At 43.4% G+C, this 15241-nt stretch overlaps 1 protein-coding gene across 1 annotated transcript in view; it reads right to left on the bottom strand.

Moving 5' to 3' along the window:
* Positions 1-402: 402 nt before the first annotated feature.
* The window catches only part of LOC128734787 (syntaxin-18), a 76779-nt gene continuing 61940 nt past the window's right edge, over positions 403-15241 (bottom strand). Inside the window, exon 3 of the mRNA XM_053829132.1 lies at positions 403-1259. Coding sequence (XP_053685107.1) covers positions 1071-1259 — 189 coding nt within the window. The 3' untranslated portion in view covers positions 403-1070. The remainder of the gene's footprint in view (positions 1260-15241) is intronic.

Genomic DNA, 15241 nt, shown 5'->3' with positions numbered 1-15241 from the left:
TGACTCCGAATTTTTGTTACACTCACTAGATTTCTTCGTATTAAATTTTTCAAAGTATAAAACTTTTGGAGAAACTATTTTCTTAATTCTCCTAATGGCAGTAATATTCAAATTCATAAACTTTACTTTTAAAAATCACTAATTTATATTTATATTATTAGAAGGTACTTACCGGTTTTCTTCTGACACCAAAATAATGTAGGACCTTTCTTTTAAAGAACACTCCGACTTCGCAGTAAGACTAGAACTAACTTTATTTTTCCATTTCTTGTTAACTATACCCTACGCGATAAGATGTGAGACGGATCGATCATAAAACACGTCTCGTCATGCTTGCGGATCTGTTTCCTAAAGCAAGATCCTAAATAAACAAAGTCGAGACGATAACGATCATCCGTACCACAACAGTAGGTTGCTGTTTATCAGCTTTTTGACTGCATAAATGTTGTAAATTGGCATCCACAATTCTATTTAAATTCTTCTTGTCGGTAACTAGCAAATAAGCATTGTCAGCACTATAAGAGGGCTAGCAGTAAAACAGCCGCATAGCATTTAAGTAGCATTGAAGGCAACTTAAATGCTTATTGGCTTGTATTTAAATTGCATTGGAAATTCTTATTGGTTACCTGGATAATTACACAAAAATAAATGCAATCTGATAGAATAATACTTACATTTCGATTTAGTTTGTTTTATGTTAACACGCCACGATAAACAAACTCTTAAAAACCTAGTAACGTAAAAAACTCGATTGTTTCAGGGTTTGCTGTGGTTTCCAGCAACACTTTTGCGCTTCTCTAGTGAATTTTTGTTTCTACAGTTGCACGGAAGCCAGGAAGCCGGCTCTTTTTTGACAGCAAATTGGCTCTTTTGCAATACAACGTGTCATGTCCTGTCCTAGATTAAAAATAGATTCGCCTGATATGAAGGAGGTGTTTTTTAAATCAGCGGGGTTTGAGTGTACAATGTTATTTTGTGCGCGATTCTATTATGGCTTTAATTCAACATTATTATTCTCCATTGTTGTATTGTTTTTAGACTTTTATTAATATAATTACTGCAAAACGTTCTTAATCGTTATACCAATCCAGAAAAAGTAGAGTTAGTGACATAACAATAAGGAAAAAAAGTACCCAGACTCGCAGACCAGCATTGCGTTGTATTGCTTGTTTTATTTGATCATTGGCATCCTTAACATTTTCAGTAGCACCTACCACCGTGTTAGCGATTCGCTCGATGTCCGTCTTTTGCAAAGAAACCTAAAAAAGTTAAAACAGTTTTTATCACTTGTTATTTTTATGCTATATATATATATATAATAACTTCAGTGAGCGCGGACGGATTAGACAATCCGTTCGCAAGAAGTGGTATCCAGAGGTCTCCGCCGATGGATACCAGTAGAAGCGCCAGCGTAAGCGGAAAAGGAAACGGCACACCTGTCGCTCCAACTGCATCTACGCCGGACGCAGCAATGAACGGCCCGTCGCTAATAAAAGCAGTGGCAGGCAAGAGAGACATGCTACCAAGAGTGGTAGCGGCGTCTCATCAACTCGATGCCATTATCGAGTTCGTGGCAGGTCGCAGCACCTTAGCGAAGGACCTGAAACAAAGTCTGCTCATGCTTCGGAGCACCATGCGTGCTGCGACGAAGGAGCACAGCGAACTCGAAGCGCGAGTAAAAGTTGCAGAGAAAGAGAAGACGCTTGTATCAAGGTCTGCACAAACAGATGCCTGCCCGTCAATGACTGACCATTCCGTGGCACTCGCGACTACGGAGCAGTCTAACGACAAGTCATCCGCCAAACGCGCAAGGCAGTCCCCAGGGGAAGAAACCCCCACGGGTCCAAAGAAGCGCATGATAGCAGAGGGTCGTAAGCCAACTGAAGAACCTACTGAGGGTAACAAGACGCTGTTAGCGTCCGACAACCAGTGGGAGTTGGTCAAAAAGAAGAAGGCCAGGAAGAAAGAGGAGGATCGAGCTCCACCGAAAGTGGCTAGGAAAAAAAGGAGCAAAGGCGATGCTCTTATCCTCAAAACTGAGGGGCCGAAATATGCGGAAGTTTTAAAGGCCATGAGAGGGCATGATCAGTTGAAGGGTCTTGGCGCGGATGTGCGGAGTATCCGCCGCTCTCGCACAGGCGACATGATTCTTGAACTCAAAAAGAACGCCACTGAAAAAGGTTCCGCTTACAAAGTGCTGGCAGAACAGGTCCTTGGCGATAGCGTGCAGATCCGCGCACTAACGCCCGAGATGACTCTCCAGCTTAAAAACCTGGACGAGATCACCCAAGCGGGCGAACTAGCACGAGCTCTCAACGAGCAATGCAAAGTGGTGGTGACTACCGAGGCAGTTCGTCTGCGTAAGGGACCGGCGGGAACCCAGGTAGCAACTATAAGACTTCCACTGGAAGACGGAAATGCAGCCCTGAAAGTGGCTAAGCTGAAGGTGGGATGGTTCGTGTGCCCACTGAGCGTGTTCCAGCAGCCGGAGGCCTGCTTCCGGTGCTTTGAGAGAGGGCACAGGTCCTGGAGCTGTAAGGGGCCAGACCGAAGCCACTTGTGTAGGAGATGTGGCGGTACGGGTCATATAGCGAGGGACTGTACTGCGCCACCCAAGTGCCTGATATGTACCGGCCAACGGGACGCTAAGCACACAACAGGAGGCCCGAAGTGCCCGGCAGGCGCGCTGGCGACTAAAACCCGGGCGTAGTGCAGGTAACGCAACTGAACTTGAACCACTGCCACGCGGCTCAGCAGCTGTTGTACCGAGCAGTTACTGAGTCGTTGACGGACATTGCAATTATCTCGGACCCATACCGCATCCCTGCCGGAAACGGTAACTGGGTGTCGGATAGGTTCGGGACGGCGGCTATATGGACGACAAGCAGGTTCCCGGTTCAAGATGTGTCAACTGCAGACGAGGGATTCGTGGTTGCCAAAGTGGGTGGAGTGTTCTACTGCAGCTGCTATGCTCCGCCGAGTTGGTCTATCGAGCAGTTCACGCGGATGGTAGACCGAGTATCAGTTGTGCTGACTGGTCTAAGGCCGTTGGTTGTGGCGGGCGACTTTAACGCTTGGGCGGTAGAGTGGGGAAGTCGTCGCACGAACCACAGGGGCCGGATTCTGCTTGAAGCTCTGGCAAAGCTCAACGTAGATCTGGTCAACGTCGGCACCACAAGTACCTTCAGTAGGAGCGGTGCGAAGTCTATCATCGACGTGACATTCGGCAGCCCTGGTCTGATAGGAGACTGGAGGGTAGACAATGGCTACACTCACAGCGACCATCAGGCGGTCCGCTATGGTGTCGGTCAGATAACGAGACGGCAGGCGGCGAGTAGAGCCGACACTCCAACCACCCGTGGATGGAAGACTTCATACTTCGATCCCGAAGTATTTGTGGAAGCAATCCGAAGAGAGTGCGGTGATCGTTGTATGCCCGATCCGAACGCTGATCATTTGGTTGAGGTACTGTCGCGAGCATGTGACGCTACCATGCCTAGGAAAGGTCGACATAGGTATGGCAGGTCACCGGCTTACTGGTGGACAGACGAAATTGCGGAACTCCGCGGAGCGTGCTTTCGTGCGAGGAGAATTATGCAAAGAGCTCGTTCGGACGAAGGCAGGGCTGAATGTCGAGTAGCACTTGCTGCTGCACGCGCAGCGCTTAAGAGTGGGATAAAAGCTAGTAAACGAGCCTGCTTTGAAAGGTTATGTGCTAGTGCCAATGCGAACCCGTGGGGTGATGCCTACAGGGTCGTAATGGCAAAGACCAAGGGAGTGATGGCGCCCTCAGAGCAATCGCCAGAGATGCTGGAGCGGATCATCGAGGGCCTCTTTCCGCGCCACGAGCCAAGGCCCTGGCCCCAGGCCGCTGAGTCGTCCCACGGCCGACGTTCCAGTATCTCAGACCATAGCGTAGGATGGTCGGCCTCCCAGCCGAACATCCAAAGTAACGTGGGCGACGGCAGTTTGGCGGTCGGGGACGAAGTGACGGTTACGAATGAGGAGCTCATTGAGATCGCTAAATCCCTAAAGGTGAGCAAGGCACCGGGGCCAGACGGAATCCCGAATATGGCCATTAAAGCGGCTATGTTAGAGGCTCCCGAGTTATTCGGAGCAGTAATGAGTAGATGCCTGGAAGCTGGCCACTTCCCGGACAGATGGAAGCGACAGAACCTCGTGCTGTTGCCGAAGCCGGGAAAACCTCCGGGTGTTCCCTCGTCATATAGGCCGATCTGTCTGCTCGATACTGCCGGTAAGGTGCTGGAGAAGGTTATCCTTAACAGACTCGTACAGTACACGGAGGGTACAAACGGTCTGTCAAGGAATCAATTCGGGTTCCGAAAAGGCAAATCTACGGTGGATGCAATCTTGTCTGTCACTAAGACAGCCGAGGTGGCAATCCAGCGCAAGAGGACAGGTATCCGCTATTGCGCAGTTGTCACGCTTGACGTGAGAAATGCGTTTAATAGCGCTAGCTGGGACTCCATAGCCAACTCGCTTCGGAACGTCCAAGTGCCGGTGTCGCTGTACAGGATCCTGGAAAATTATTTCCAGAATCGTGTGCTATGCTACAACACGGAGGAGGGTCAGAAGTGCGTTCCAATCACCGCAGGGGTTCCGCAAGGTTCCATACTGGGCCCGGTGTTGTGGAACGTCATGTATGACGAGGTGTTGAAGCTAAAGTTCCCGGTAGGGGTGGTGATTGTCGGCTTTGCGGATGATATCACCCTGGAAGTCTATGGTGAATCTATCAGAGAGGTTGAGTTGACGGCTGCCCACTCTATAAGCATTGTTGAAGATTGGATGCGATCCAGGAAACTGGAGCTAGCGCATCATAAAACGGAGGTTATCGTGGTGAACAACCGCAAGTCGGTACAGCAAGCAAAGATCAGCGTCGGGGACTGCACTATTTCGTCAACGCGGTCCTTAAAACTTCTGGGAGTCATGGTCGACGACAAGCTCAAGTTCGGGAGCCACGTCGACTATGCCTGCAAGAAGGCTTCCACAGCTATCTCGGCATTGTCTCGTATGATGTCTAATAGCTCTGCGGTATATGGCAGCAAGCGAAGGCTATTAGCCAACGTGGTCCAGTCTATACTTAGGTATGGCGGACCGGTGTGGTCATCGGCGTTAGGTACCAAAAGCTATCTAGCCAAGCTGGAAAGCACCTATCGTCTTATGTGCTTGAGAGTGGCGAGTGCGTATCGCACAGTTTCACATGACGCAATCTGCGTCTTAGCAGGTATGATGCCTATTGGCATTATCATCAGCGAAGACGTAGAGTGCTTCAACCAACGTGGAACTAGAGGCATACGGAGTACCACAAGATCGGCCTCGATGACCACATGGCAGCGGGCATGGTCTAATTCCACAAAAGGTCGGTGGACACATCGACTTATCCCGGAACTATCTGGGTGGGTCAACAGGCGCCACGGCGAAGTCAACTTCCACCTGACACAGATTCTGTCAGGGCATGGTTGCTTCAGACAGTATCTGCATAAGTTTGGGCATGCGGAGTCCCCCGCGTGTCCCGAATGCGTGGATGTTGAGGAAACGGCAGAACATGCTTTCTTCATATGTCCTCGTTTCGCGGGCGCGAGAAGCAGCATGATGGCAGTGAGCGAACAGGACACTACCCCGGATAACTTAGTCCAAAAGATGTGTTCCAGCTCGGACATCTGGGGAGCGGTCAATGCGGCTGCTACCCAGATTGTACTCGAGCTACAAAACCACTGGAGAGCCGATCAACGGCGAATAAACAGCCTAACTACCATAGTCCAGTAGTTATCTAAGCGAGTGCATTAAGCACAATAGCCCCTCCCTGAAGTAATACCCATAAGGTGGTGCTAGGGGGGATTGAGGCTGGAGACTCGAGTAGGGTTTTAGTGGGCCGGGATCCTCACGCCCCATTAGGGGGGTCGGGATACCTAAACCCCACTCCCTGAGTTATCTTCTCAGGTGTCTGATAGTACCGTATCTTCTAAGGTGCTCAGCAGATATATATATATATATATATATACTAGCTGACCCGACAAACTTCGTATTGCCACAAATTAACCTGTGTTGTACATAAATCATGAATCTCGAATGATCTTTGTCACTATCTCGAGTTTTGCAAGCCCCCCAGTGGGCGGCGCTTCCGACGGCGGGTCACCGGCAACACTCGCGACCGGCTCGTCCTGAATGATCTAGTGTTACTATAGATAGTTTTTGTGGTCTTGTTATTGATTAATGTTTTATGGAAGAGTCTCGAATTTCTCGAGTTGGATTAGTTTTTGAGTTTCGCAAAAATTTCTGTTTTATTTGTATGAGAGTCCATATCCCCCTACCACAGGGGTGAGAGGTCTCTAACTATCATAAAATAAATTCAAGACTCAAAAATCTCCTACATGCTAAATTTGGTTCCATTTGCTTGATTAGTACTCAAATTATAAGGAAATTTGTATTTCATTTGTATGGGAGCCCACCCTCTTAAAAGGGAAAGGGGTCGTAATACACCACAGAAAAAAAATTCTGCCATCTAAAACTCTCAAATGCCAAATTTGGTTCCATTTGCTTGATTAGTTCTAAAGTTATGAGCAAATTTGTATTTCGTTTGAATGGGAGCCCCCCCCCTCCTAAAAAGGTAAGAAGTCCTAATTCATAATGGGAAAAATGGTTTCCTCCAAAAACACCCACATGCCAAATATGGTTCCATTTGCTTGATTAGTTCAAGAATTATGAGGAAATTTGTATTTCATTTGTGTAGAAGCCCCCCCTCTTGAAGTGTGGAAGGATCCTAATTCACCGTAGAAAATATTTTTGCCTCCAAAAGCCTCCACATGCCGAATTTGGTTCAATTTGCTTGATTAGTTCTCGAGTTATGGGGAAATTTGTATTTCATTTGTATTGGAGCCAGGGGGGGTGATGAACTAGGACCTCTTCCCACATTAGGAGGGGGCCTAATGTGGGAAGAGGTCCTAGTTCATCACAGAAAAAATTCTTGCCTCCAAAAACATCTACACGCCAAATTTGGTTCCATTTGCTGGATTAGTTCTCGAGTTATGAGGAAATTTGTATTTCGTTTGTATAGGACCCCCCCCTCCTAAAGTGGGGAGGGGTCCCAATTCATCATTGAAAAAAAAATTGTCTCCAAAAACACACATATGCCAAATTTGGTTCAATTCGCTTGATTAGTTCTCGAGTTATGAGGAAATTTGTATTTCATTTGTACAGGAGCCCCTCCTCTTAAAGTGGGGAGGGGTCCTAATTCACCATAGAAAATTTTCTTGCTCTCGAAAACCTTCACATGCCAAATTTGGTTGCATTTGCTTGATTAGTTCTCGAGTTATGAGGAAATTTGAATGGAAGCCCTCCCTCTTAAAGGGGAGAGGAGTTATAATTCCTCTTATAAAGAGGGGAAGGGTCTCAATTCACCATAGAATAAATTCTTGTCACCAAAAAAAACACCCACATGCCAAATGTTGTTCTATTTGCTTGATTAGTTCTCGAGTTAGGAGGAAATTTGTATTTCATTTGTACAGGAGCCCCCCCTCTTAGAGTGGGGAGGGGTCCTAATTCACCGTAGAAAATTTTCCTGCCCTCGAAAACCTTCACATGCCAAATTTGGTTCCATTTGCTAGATTAGTTCTCGAGTTATGAGGAAATTTGTATGGAAGCCCCCCCTCTTAAAGGGGAGAGGAGTTACAATTCCCCTTATAAAGAGGGAGGGGTCTCAATTTACCATAGAATAAATTCTTGTCACCGAAAACACCCACATGCCAAATTTGGTTCTATTTGCTTGATTAGTTCTCGAGTTATGAGGAAATTTGTATTTCATTTGTATGGGAGCCCCCCCTCCTAAAGTGGGGAGAGGTTCTTATTCATCATAGAAAAAATTCTTGCCTCCAAAAACACCTACATGCCAAATTTGGTTCCATTTGCTGGATTAGCTCTCGAGTTATAAGGAAATTTGTATTTCGTTTGTATAGGAGCCCCCCCCCACTTAAAGTGGGGAGGGGTCCCAATTCATCATAGAAAAAAATTTTGTCTCCAAAAACACACACATGCCAAATTTGGTTCCATTTGCTTGATTAGTTCTCGAGTTATGAGGAAATTGGTATTTCATTTGTACAGGAGCCCCCCTCTTAAAGTGAGGAGGGGTCCTAATTCAACATAGAAAATTTTCTTGCCCTCGAAAACTTTCACATGCCAAATTTGGTTCCATTTGCTTGATTAGTTCTCGAGTTATGAGGAAATTTGTATGGAAACCCCCCCTCTTAAAGGGGAGAGGAGTTATAATTCCCCTTATAAAGAGGGGAGGGGTCTCAAATTACCCTAGAATAAATTCTTGTCACCGAAAACACCCACATGCCAAATTTGGTTCTATTTTCTTGATTAGTTCTCGAGTTATGCAGAAATTTGTGTTTCATTTGTATGGGAGCCCCCCCTCTTAATGGGGGGAGGGGTCTCTAACCATCACTAAAACCTTTCCTGGCCCCAAAAACCTCTACATGCAAATTTTCACGCCGATTGGTTCAGTAGTTTTTGATTCTATAAGGAACACAGGACAGACAGACAGACAGACAGACAGACAGACAGAAATCCTTCTTTATAGGTATAGATATATATATATATACTAGCTGACCCGACAAACTTCGTATTGCCACAAATTAACCTGTGTTGTACATAAATCATGAATCTCGGATGATCTTTGTCACAATCTCGAGTTTTGCAAGCCCCCAGTGGGCAGCACTTCCGACGGCGGATCACCGGCAACACTCGCGACCGTCTCATCCTGAATGATCTAGTGTTACTATAGATAGTTTTTGTGGTCTTATATTGACTAATGTTTTATGGAAGAGTCTCGAATTTCTCGAGTTCGATTAGTTTTTGAGTTTCGCAAAAATTTCTGTTTTATTTGTATGAGAGTCCATATCCCCCTACCACAGGGGTGAGAGGTCTCTAACTATCGTAAAATAAATTCAAGACTCCAAAATCTCCCACATGCCAAATTTGGTTCCATTTGCTTGATAAAGTTCTCAAGTTATAAGGAAATTTGAATTTCATTTGTATGGGAGCTCCCCTCTTAAAAGGGGAAGGGGTCGTAATTCACCATAGAAAAAAATTCTGCCATGTAAAACTCCCACATGCCAAATTTGGTTCCATTTGATTGATTGGTTCTCGAGATAAGAGGAAATTTGCATTTCATTTGTATGGCAGCCCACCCTCTTAAAGGGGAGATGGGCCATAACTCGCTTTTTAAAGAAGAGAGGGGTCTCAATTCACCATAGAAAAAAATCTTGCGTCCAAAACCACTTACATGTCAAACTTGGTTCCATTTGCTTGATTAGTTCTCGAGTTATGAGGAAATTTGTTTTTCATTTGTATAGGAGCCCCCCTTCTAAAGTGGGGAGGGGTCCCAATTCATCATAGAAAAAAATTTTGTCTCCAAAAACACCCACGTGTCAAATTTTGTTCCAGTTGCTTGATTAGTTCTCGAGTTATGAGGAAATTTGTATTTCGTTTGTATAGGAGCCCCCCTCTTATAGTGGGGAGGGGTTCTAATTCTCCATAGAAAATATTCATGCCCTAGAAAACTTTCACATGCCAAATATGGTTCCATTTGCTTGATTAATTCTCGAGTTATGAGGAAATTGGCATTTTATTTGTATAGGAGCCCCCCTTCCTAAAGTGGGGAGGGGTCCTAATTCATCATAGAAAAAAATTTTGTCTCCAAAAACACCCACGTGCCAAATTTTGTTTCATTTGCTTGATTAGTTCTCGAGTTATGAGGTAATTTGTATTTCGTTTGTATAGGAGCCCCCCCCCCCCTTTTAAAGTGGGGAGGGGTCCTTATTCACGATAGAAAATATTCTTGCCCTCGAAAACTTTCACATGCCAAATTTTGTTCCATTTGCTTGATTAGTTCTTCAGTTATGAGGAAATTTGTATTTCATGTGTATAGGATCCCCCCCTCCTAAAGTGAGGAGGGGTCCCAGTGCATCATAGAAAAAGTTTTTGTCTCCAAAAACACCCACGTGCCAAATTTGGTTCCATTTGCTTGATTAGTTCTTGAGTTATGAGGAAATTTGTATTTCGTTTGTATAGGAGCCCCCCCTCTTAAAGTTGGGAGGGGTCCCAATTCACCATATAAAATATTCATGCCCTAGAAAACTTTCACATGCCAAATATGGTTCCATTTGCTTGATTAATTCTCGAGTTATGAGGAAATTTGCATTTCATTTGTATAGGAGCCCCCCTTCCTAAAGCGGGGAGGGGTCCCAATTCATCATAGAAAAAATTTTTGTCTCCAAAAACACCCACGTGCCAAATTTGGTTCCATTTGCTTAATTACTTCTCGAGTTATGAGGAAAATTGTGTTTCTTTGGTACAGGAGCCCCCCCTCTTAAAGTGGGGAGGGGTCCTAATTTACTATAGAAAATATTCTTGCCCTCGAAAATCTTCACATGCCAAATATGGTTCCATTTGCTTGATTAATTCTCGAGTTATGAGGAAATTTGCATTTCATTTGTATAGGAGCCCCCCTTCCTAAAGTGGGGAGGGGTCCCAATTCATCATAGAAAAAATTTTTGTCTCCAAAAACACCCACGTGCCAAATTTGGTTCCATTTGCTTAATTACTTCTCGAGTTATGAGGAAAATTGTGTTTCTTTGGTACAGGAGCCCCCCCTCTTAAAGTGGGGAGGGGTCCTAATTTACTATAGAAAATATTCTTGCCCTCGAAAATCTTCACATGCCAAATTTGGTTCCATTTGCTTGATTAGTTCTCGAGTTATGAGGAAATTTGTATGGAAGCCCCCCCCTTTTAAAGAGGAGAGGAGTTATAATTCCCCTTATAAAGAGGGGAGGGGTCTCAATTTACCATAGAATAACTTCTTGTCACCGAAGACACCCACATGCCAAATTTTGTGCTATTTGCTTGATTAGTTGTCGAGTTATGCAGAAATTTGTGTTTCATTTGTATGGGAACCCCCCCTCTTAGTGGGGGGAGGGGTTTCTAACCATCACTAAAACCTTTCCTGGCCCCAAAAAACCTCTACATGCATATTTTCATGCCGATTGGTTCAGTAGTTTTCGATTCTATAAGGAACATACGGACAGACAGACAGACAGACAGACAGACAGAAATCCTTCTTTATAGGTATAGATATATATATATATATATATATATATATATATATATATATATATATATATATATATATATACTAGCTGACCCGACAAACTTCGTATTGCCACAAATTAACCTGTGTTGTACATAAATCATGAATCTCGGATGATCTTTGTCACTTCTCGAGTTTTGCAAGCCCCCCAGTGGGCGGCGCTTCCGACGGCGGGTCACCGGCAACACTCGCGACCGGCTCGTCCTGAATGATCTAGTGTTACTATAGATAGTTTTTGTGGTCTTGTTATTGATTAATGTTTTATGGAAGAGTCTCGAATTTCTCGAGTTGGATTAGTTTTTGAGTTTCGCAAAAATTTCTGTTTTATTTGTATGAGAGTCCATATCCCCCTACCACAGAAGTGAGAGGTCTCTAACTATCATAAAATAAATTCAAGACTCAAAAATCTCCTACATGCTAAATTTGGTTCCATTTGCTTGATTAGTACTCAAATTATAAGGAAATTTGTATTTCATTTGTATGGGAGCCCCCCCCCCTCCTAAAAAGGTAAGAAGTCCTAATTCATCATGGGAAAAATGGTTGCCTCCAAAAACACCCACATGCCAAATATGGTTCCATTTGCTTGATTAGTTCTCGAATTATGAGGAAATTTGTATTTCATTTGTGTAGAAGCCCCCCCTCTTGAAGTGTGGAAGGATCCTAATTCACCGTAGAAAATATTTTTGCCTCCAAAAACCTCCACATGCCGAATTTGGTTCTATTTGCTTGATTAGTTCTCGAGTTATGGGGAAATTTGTATTTCATTTGTATTGGAGCCCCCCCTCCTAATGTGGGAAGAGGTCCTAATTCATCACAGAAAAAATTCTTGCCTCCAAAAACACCTACACGCCAAATTTGGTTCCATTTGCTGGATTAGTTCTCGAGTTATGAGGAAATTTGTATTTCGTTTGTATAGGACCCCCCCCCCCTCCTAAAGTGGGGAGGGGTCCCAATTCATCATTGAAAAAAAATTGTCTCCAAAAACACACACATGCCAAATTTGGTTCAATTCGCTTGATTAGTTCTCGAGTTATAAGAAAATTTGTATTTCATTTGTACAGGAGCCCCTCCTCTTAAAGTGGGGAGGGGTCCTAATTCACCATAGAAAATTTTCTTGCTCTCGAAAACCTTCACATGCCAAATTTGGTTGCATTTGCTTGATTAGTTCTCGAGTTATGAGGAAATTTGTGTGGAAGTCCCCCCTCTTAAAGGGGAGAGGAGTTATAATTCCTCTTATAAAGAGGGGAGGGGTCTCAATTCACCATAGAATAAATTCTTGTCACCAAAAAAAACACCCACATGCCAAATGTTGTTCTATTTGCTTGATTAGTTCTCGAGTTAGGAGGAAATTTGTATTTCATTTGTATAGGAGCCCCCCCTCCTAAAGTGGGGAGAAGTTCTTATTCATCATAGAAAACATTCTTGCCTCCAAAAACACCTACATGCCAAATTTGGTTCCATTTGCTGGATTAGCTCTCGAGTTATAAGGAAATTTGTATTTCGTTTGTATAGGAGCCCCCCCCCTCTTAAAGTGGGGAGGGGTCCCAATTCATCATAAAAAAAAATTTTGTCTTCAAAAACACACACATGCCAAATTTGGTTCCATTTGCTTGATTAGTTCTCGAGTTATGAGGAAATTGGTATTTCATTTGTACAGGAGCCCCCCCTCTTAAAGTGAGGAGGGGTCCCAATTCAACATAGAAAATTTTCTTGCCCTCGAAAACCTTCACATGCCAAATTTGGTTCCATTTGCTTGATTAGTTCTCGAGTTATGAGAAAATTTGTATGGAAACCCCCCCTCTTAAAGGGGAGAGGAGTTATAATTCCCCTTATAAAGAGGGAAGGGTTCTCAAATTACCCTAGAATAAATTCTTGTCACCGAAAACACGCACATGCCAAATTTGGTTCTATTTGCTTGATTAGTTCTCGAGTTATGCAGAAATTTGTGCTTCATTTGTATGGGAGCCCCCCCTCTTAGTGGGGGGAGGGGTCTCTAACCATCACTAAAACCTTTCCTGGCCCCAAAAACCTCTACATGCAAATTTTCACGCCGATTGGTTCAGTAGTTTTTGATTCTATAAGGAACACAGGACAGACAGACAGACAGACAGACAGACAGACAGACAGACAGACAGACAGACAGACAGACAGACAGACAGACAGACAGACAGACAGACAGATAGACAGACAGACAGACAGACAGACAGACAGAAATCCTTCTTTATAGGTATAGATACCCAAGTAACAATCCAATAGCAAATTGGTCTTATGCATTTCTTATAGTAGTTTTATCAGAGCATTGCCAAATCTATCAGGTTTTATAATGTTTTTCTTCAAGTGAATGTTATCTTATTTGATTAACATTTCTGAAGTATGATTGAAGTAGACTTGAAGAAACACGCATAAAACTGAAATATCAATAAGTGTAATTCACCTTATAAGTGGTTTTAAAAGATACTTGATTTCTGCTCAAAAACGACGCTCCTTAAAACCTAGCAATAGTTTTGACAAAAATTTATGACATTCTTCTGCAAGATTGGTTTGTCTTAACAATGCTACCATAAAACCGTCTTAAAACCGTATATTCTTGTAAGAGAAATCATACTCTGAAGAAAGAACATTCGAGCGTAAACAACTGATCTGTCAAAATGGGCATCTGAACCGGGAGAAAATTGAACAAATGTGGATCTTTTAATCGAAACTTTTGCAAGATTTCATATGAAAAATCAGCGAAATCAAAAAACAATGAAGATTTCCAAGTGAGCTGAGGAAGGACTAAGCCGATGATGATGCATCAATGGTAGATTTGTATGTAGCATTGGGCGATACTGCGAGAAGTATCGATATTCGAATATCGATACAGATTTTTTTAAAGTATCGATCCGACTGAAATATCGGCCGGCAAGCATCGATACCAGTGGTATCGATATCGGTATCGATACACTGGCAGGGTACACGCAACCACAACGAAAACCATACTTTTGTTTAAGTTTATTAAGCTAAATAAGCTTAATTTTTAAAAAATTATATGCGTGTGCTTTTGCTGCTGTTGATTCTCTTTCCTACTCATACGAAATCTCGTTAGGAACGAAATAATAGCTGATGTCGGACTGGTTAGGCTTAGGCTTGCGGTTTTAAACTTTTTTGACCGGAAACTGCAGCGAATTGCTCAGGATTGCTAATACATTTATTAGAAAATCTAGCGGAATGATGGAAATAAAAAATAAATTTTAAAAATCAAACAAAAAATACAAATCCGTTTTCTTAAGTCGGTAAACCAACTTTTTGCCAGATTGACCGGTCACCGGCTTTGCAAGTGAAAAACCGGCCGGGCCGGCCAGAAATCGGCCACTCAGCAACCTTACAGACAATAATGCTAGAAATGGAACTTATAAATATTAAACGAGGTAACGAGGTAATATCGGTCGACCAAAAAAATCAGAACATTTTCTGCCCAAACATGCGGATTAAGATTTAGATTCGACAAACCAACTAATTTGACCCCCTTCCACTTCTGTTTACGCTACAGAAGGTACAAGCCATACAAAGCTGGACAAATATGATGACCGTGAGAATGTACCTCTACAACCATACAGATAACCAAATCAAACACCAATTAAATACAAGTGTTTTGGAGACTTCAGATCAGAGATGACCAAACTGCCCCTTTTAGAAATGAACCGTGCGACATGCGGATTGTATTGAGGTGGAGGAGAATTGTAAATTATTTTTTTAATGGCTGAGGGTATATCTAATTTAACCGAGGTGCCTAGTGCTCGTGCGCGCTGTGGAGCCAAATGCTTTCTAGTATGAACGCTATGGCGAAGTTAGCTAATCTTAACTATCATGGAAATTGCACCGAAAACCAATGCAAAAGCCGCCAAGAAATCTGTCAAGTTTCAGAAAAACATTTATTACTTTATCATAACTTTACTAACAGGCAACAATGCCCCAATGGCCCTTAACACCTAATACAGTAAACATCGAAACATTAAAATAAATGTAGAACGTAACACTTGTTGAGACAGATGAAAGTCAAACATTGCTGAAATTTGGTTGAATGCACGTTGCAGA

The sequence above is a fragment of the Sabethes cyaneus genome, chromosome 2, assembly GCF_943734655.1.
Source record: "Sabethes cyaneus chromosome 2, idSabCyanKW18_F2, whole genome shotgun sequence".
Lineage (NCBI taxonomy): Eukaryota > Metazoa > Arthropoda > Insecta > Diptera > Culicidae > Sabethes > Sabethes cyaneus.
The sequence above is the reverse complement of the archived record's forward strand: the minus strand, read 5'-3'. Positions and strand labels throughout refer to the sequence as shown.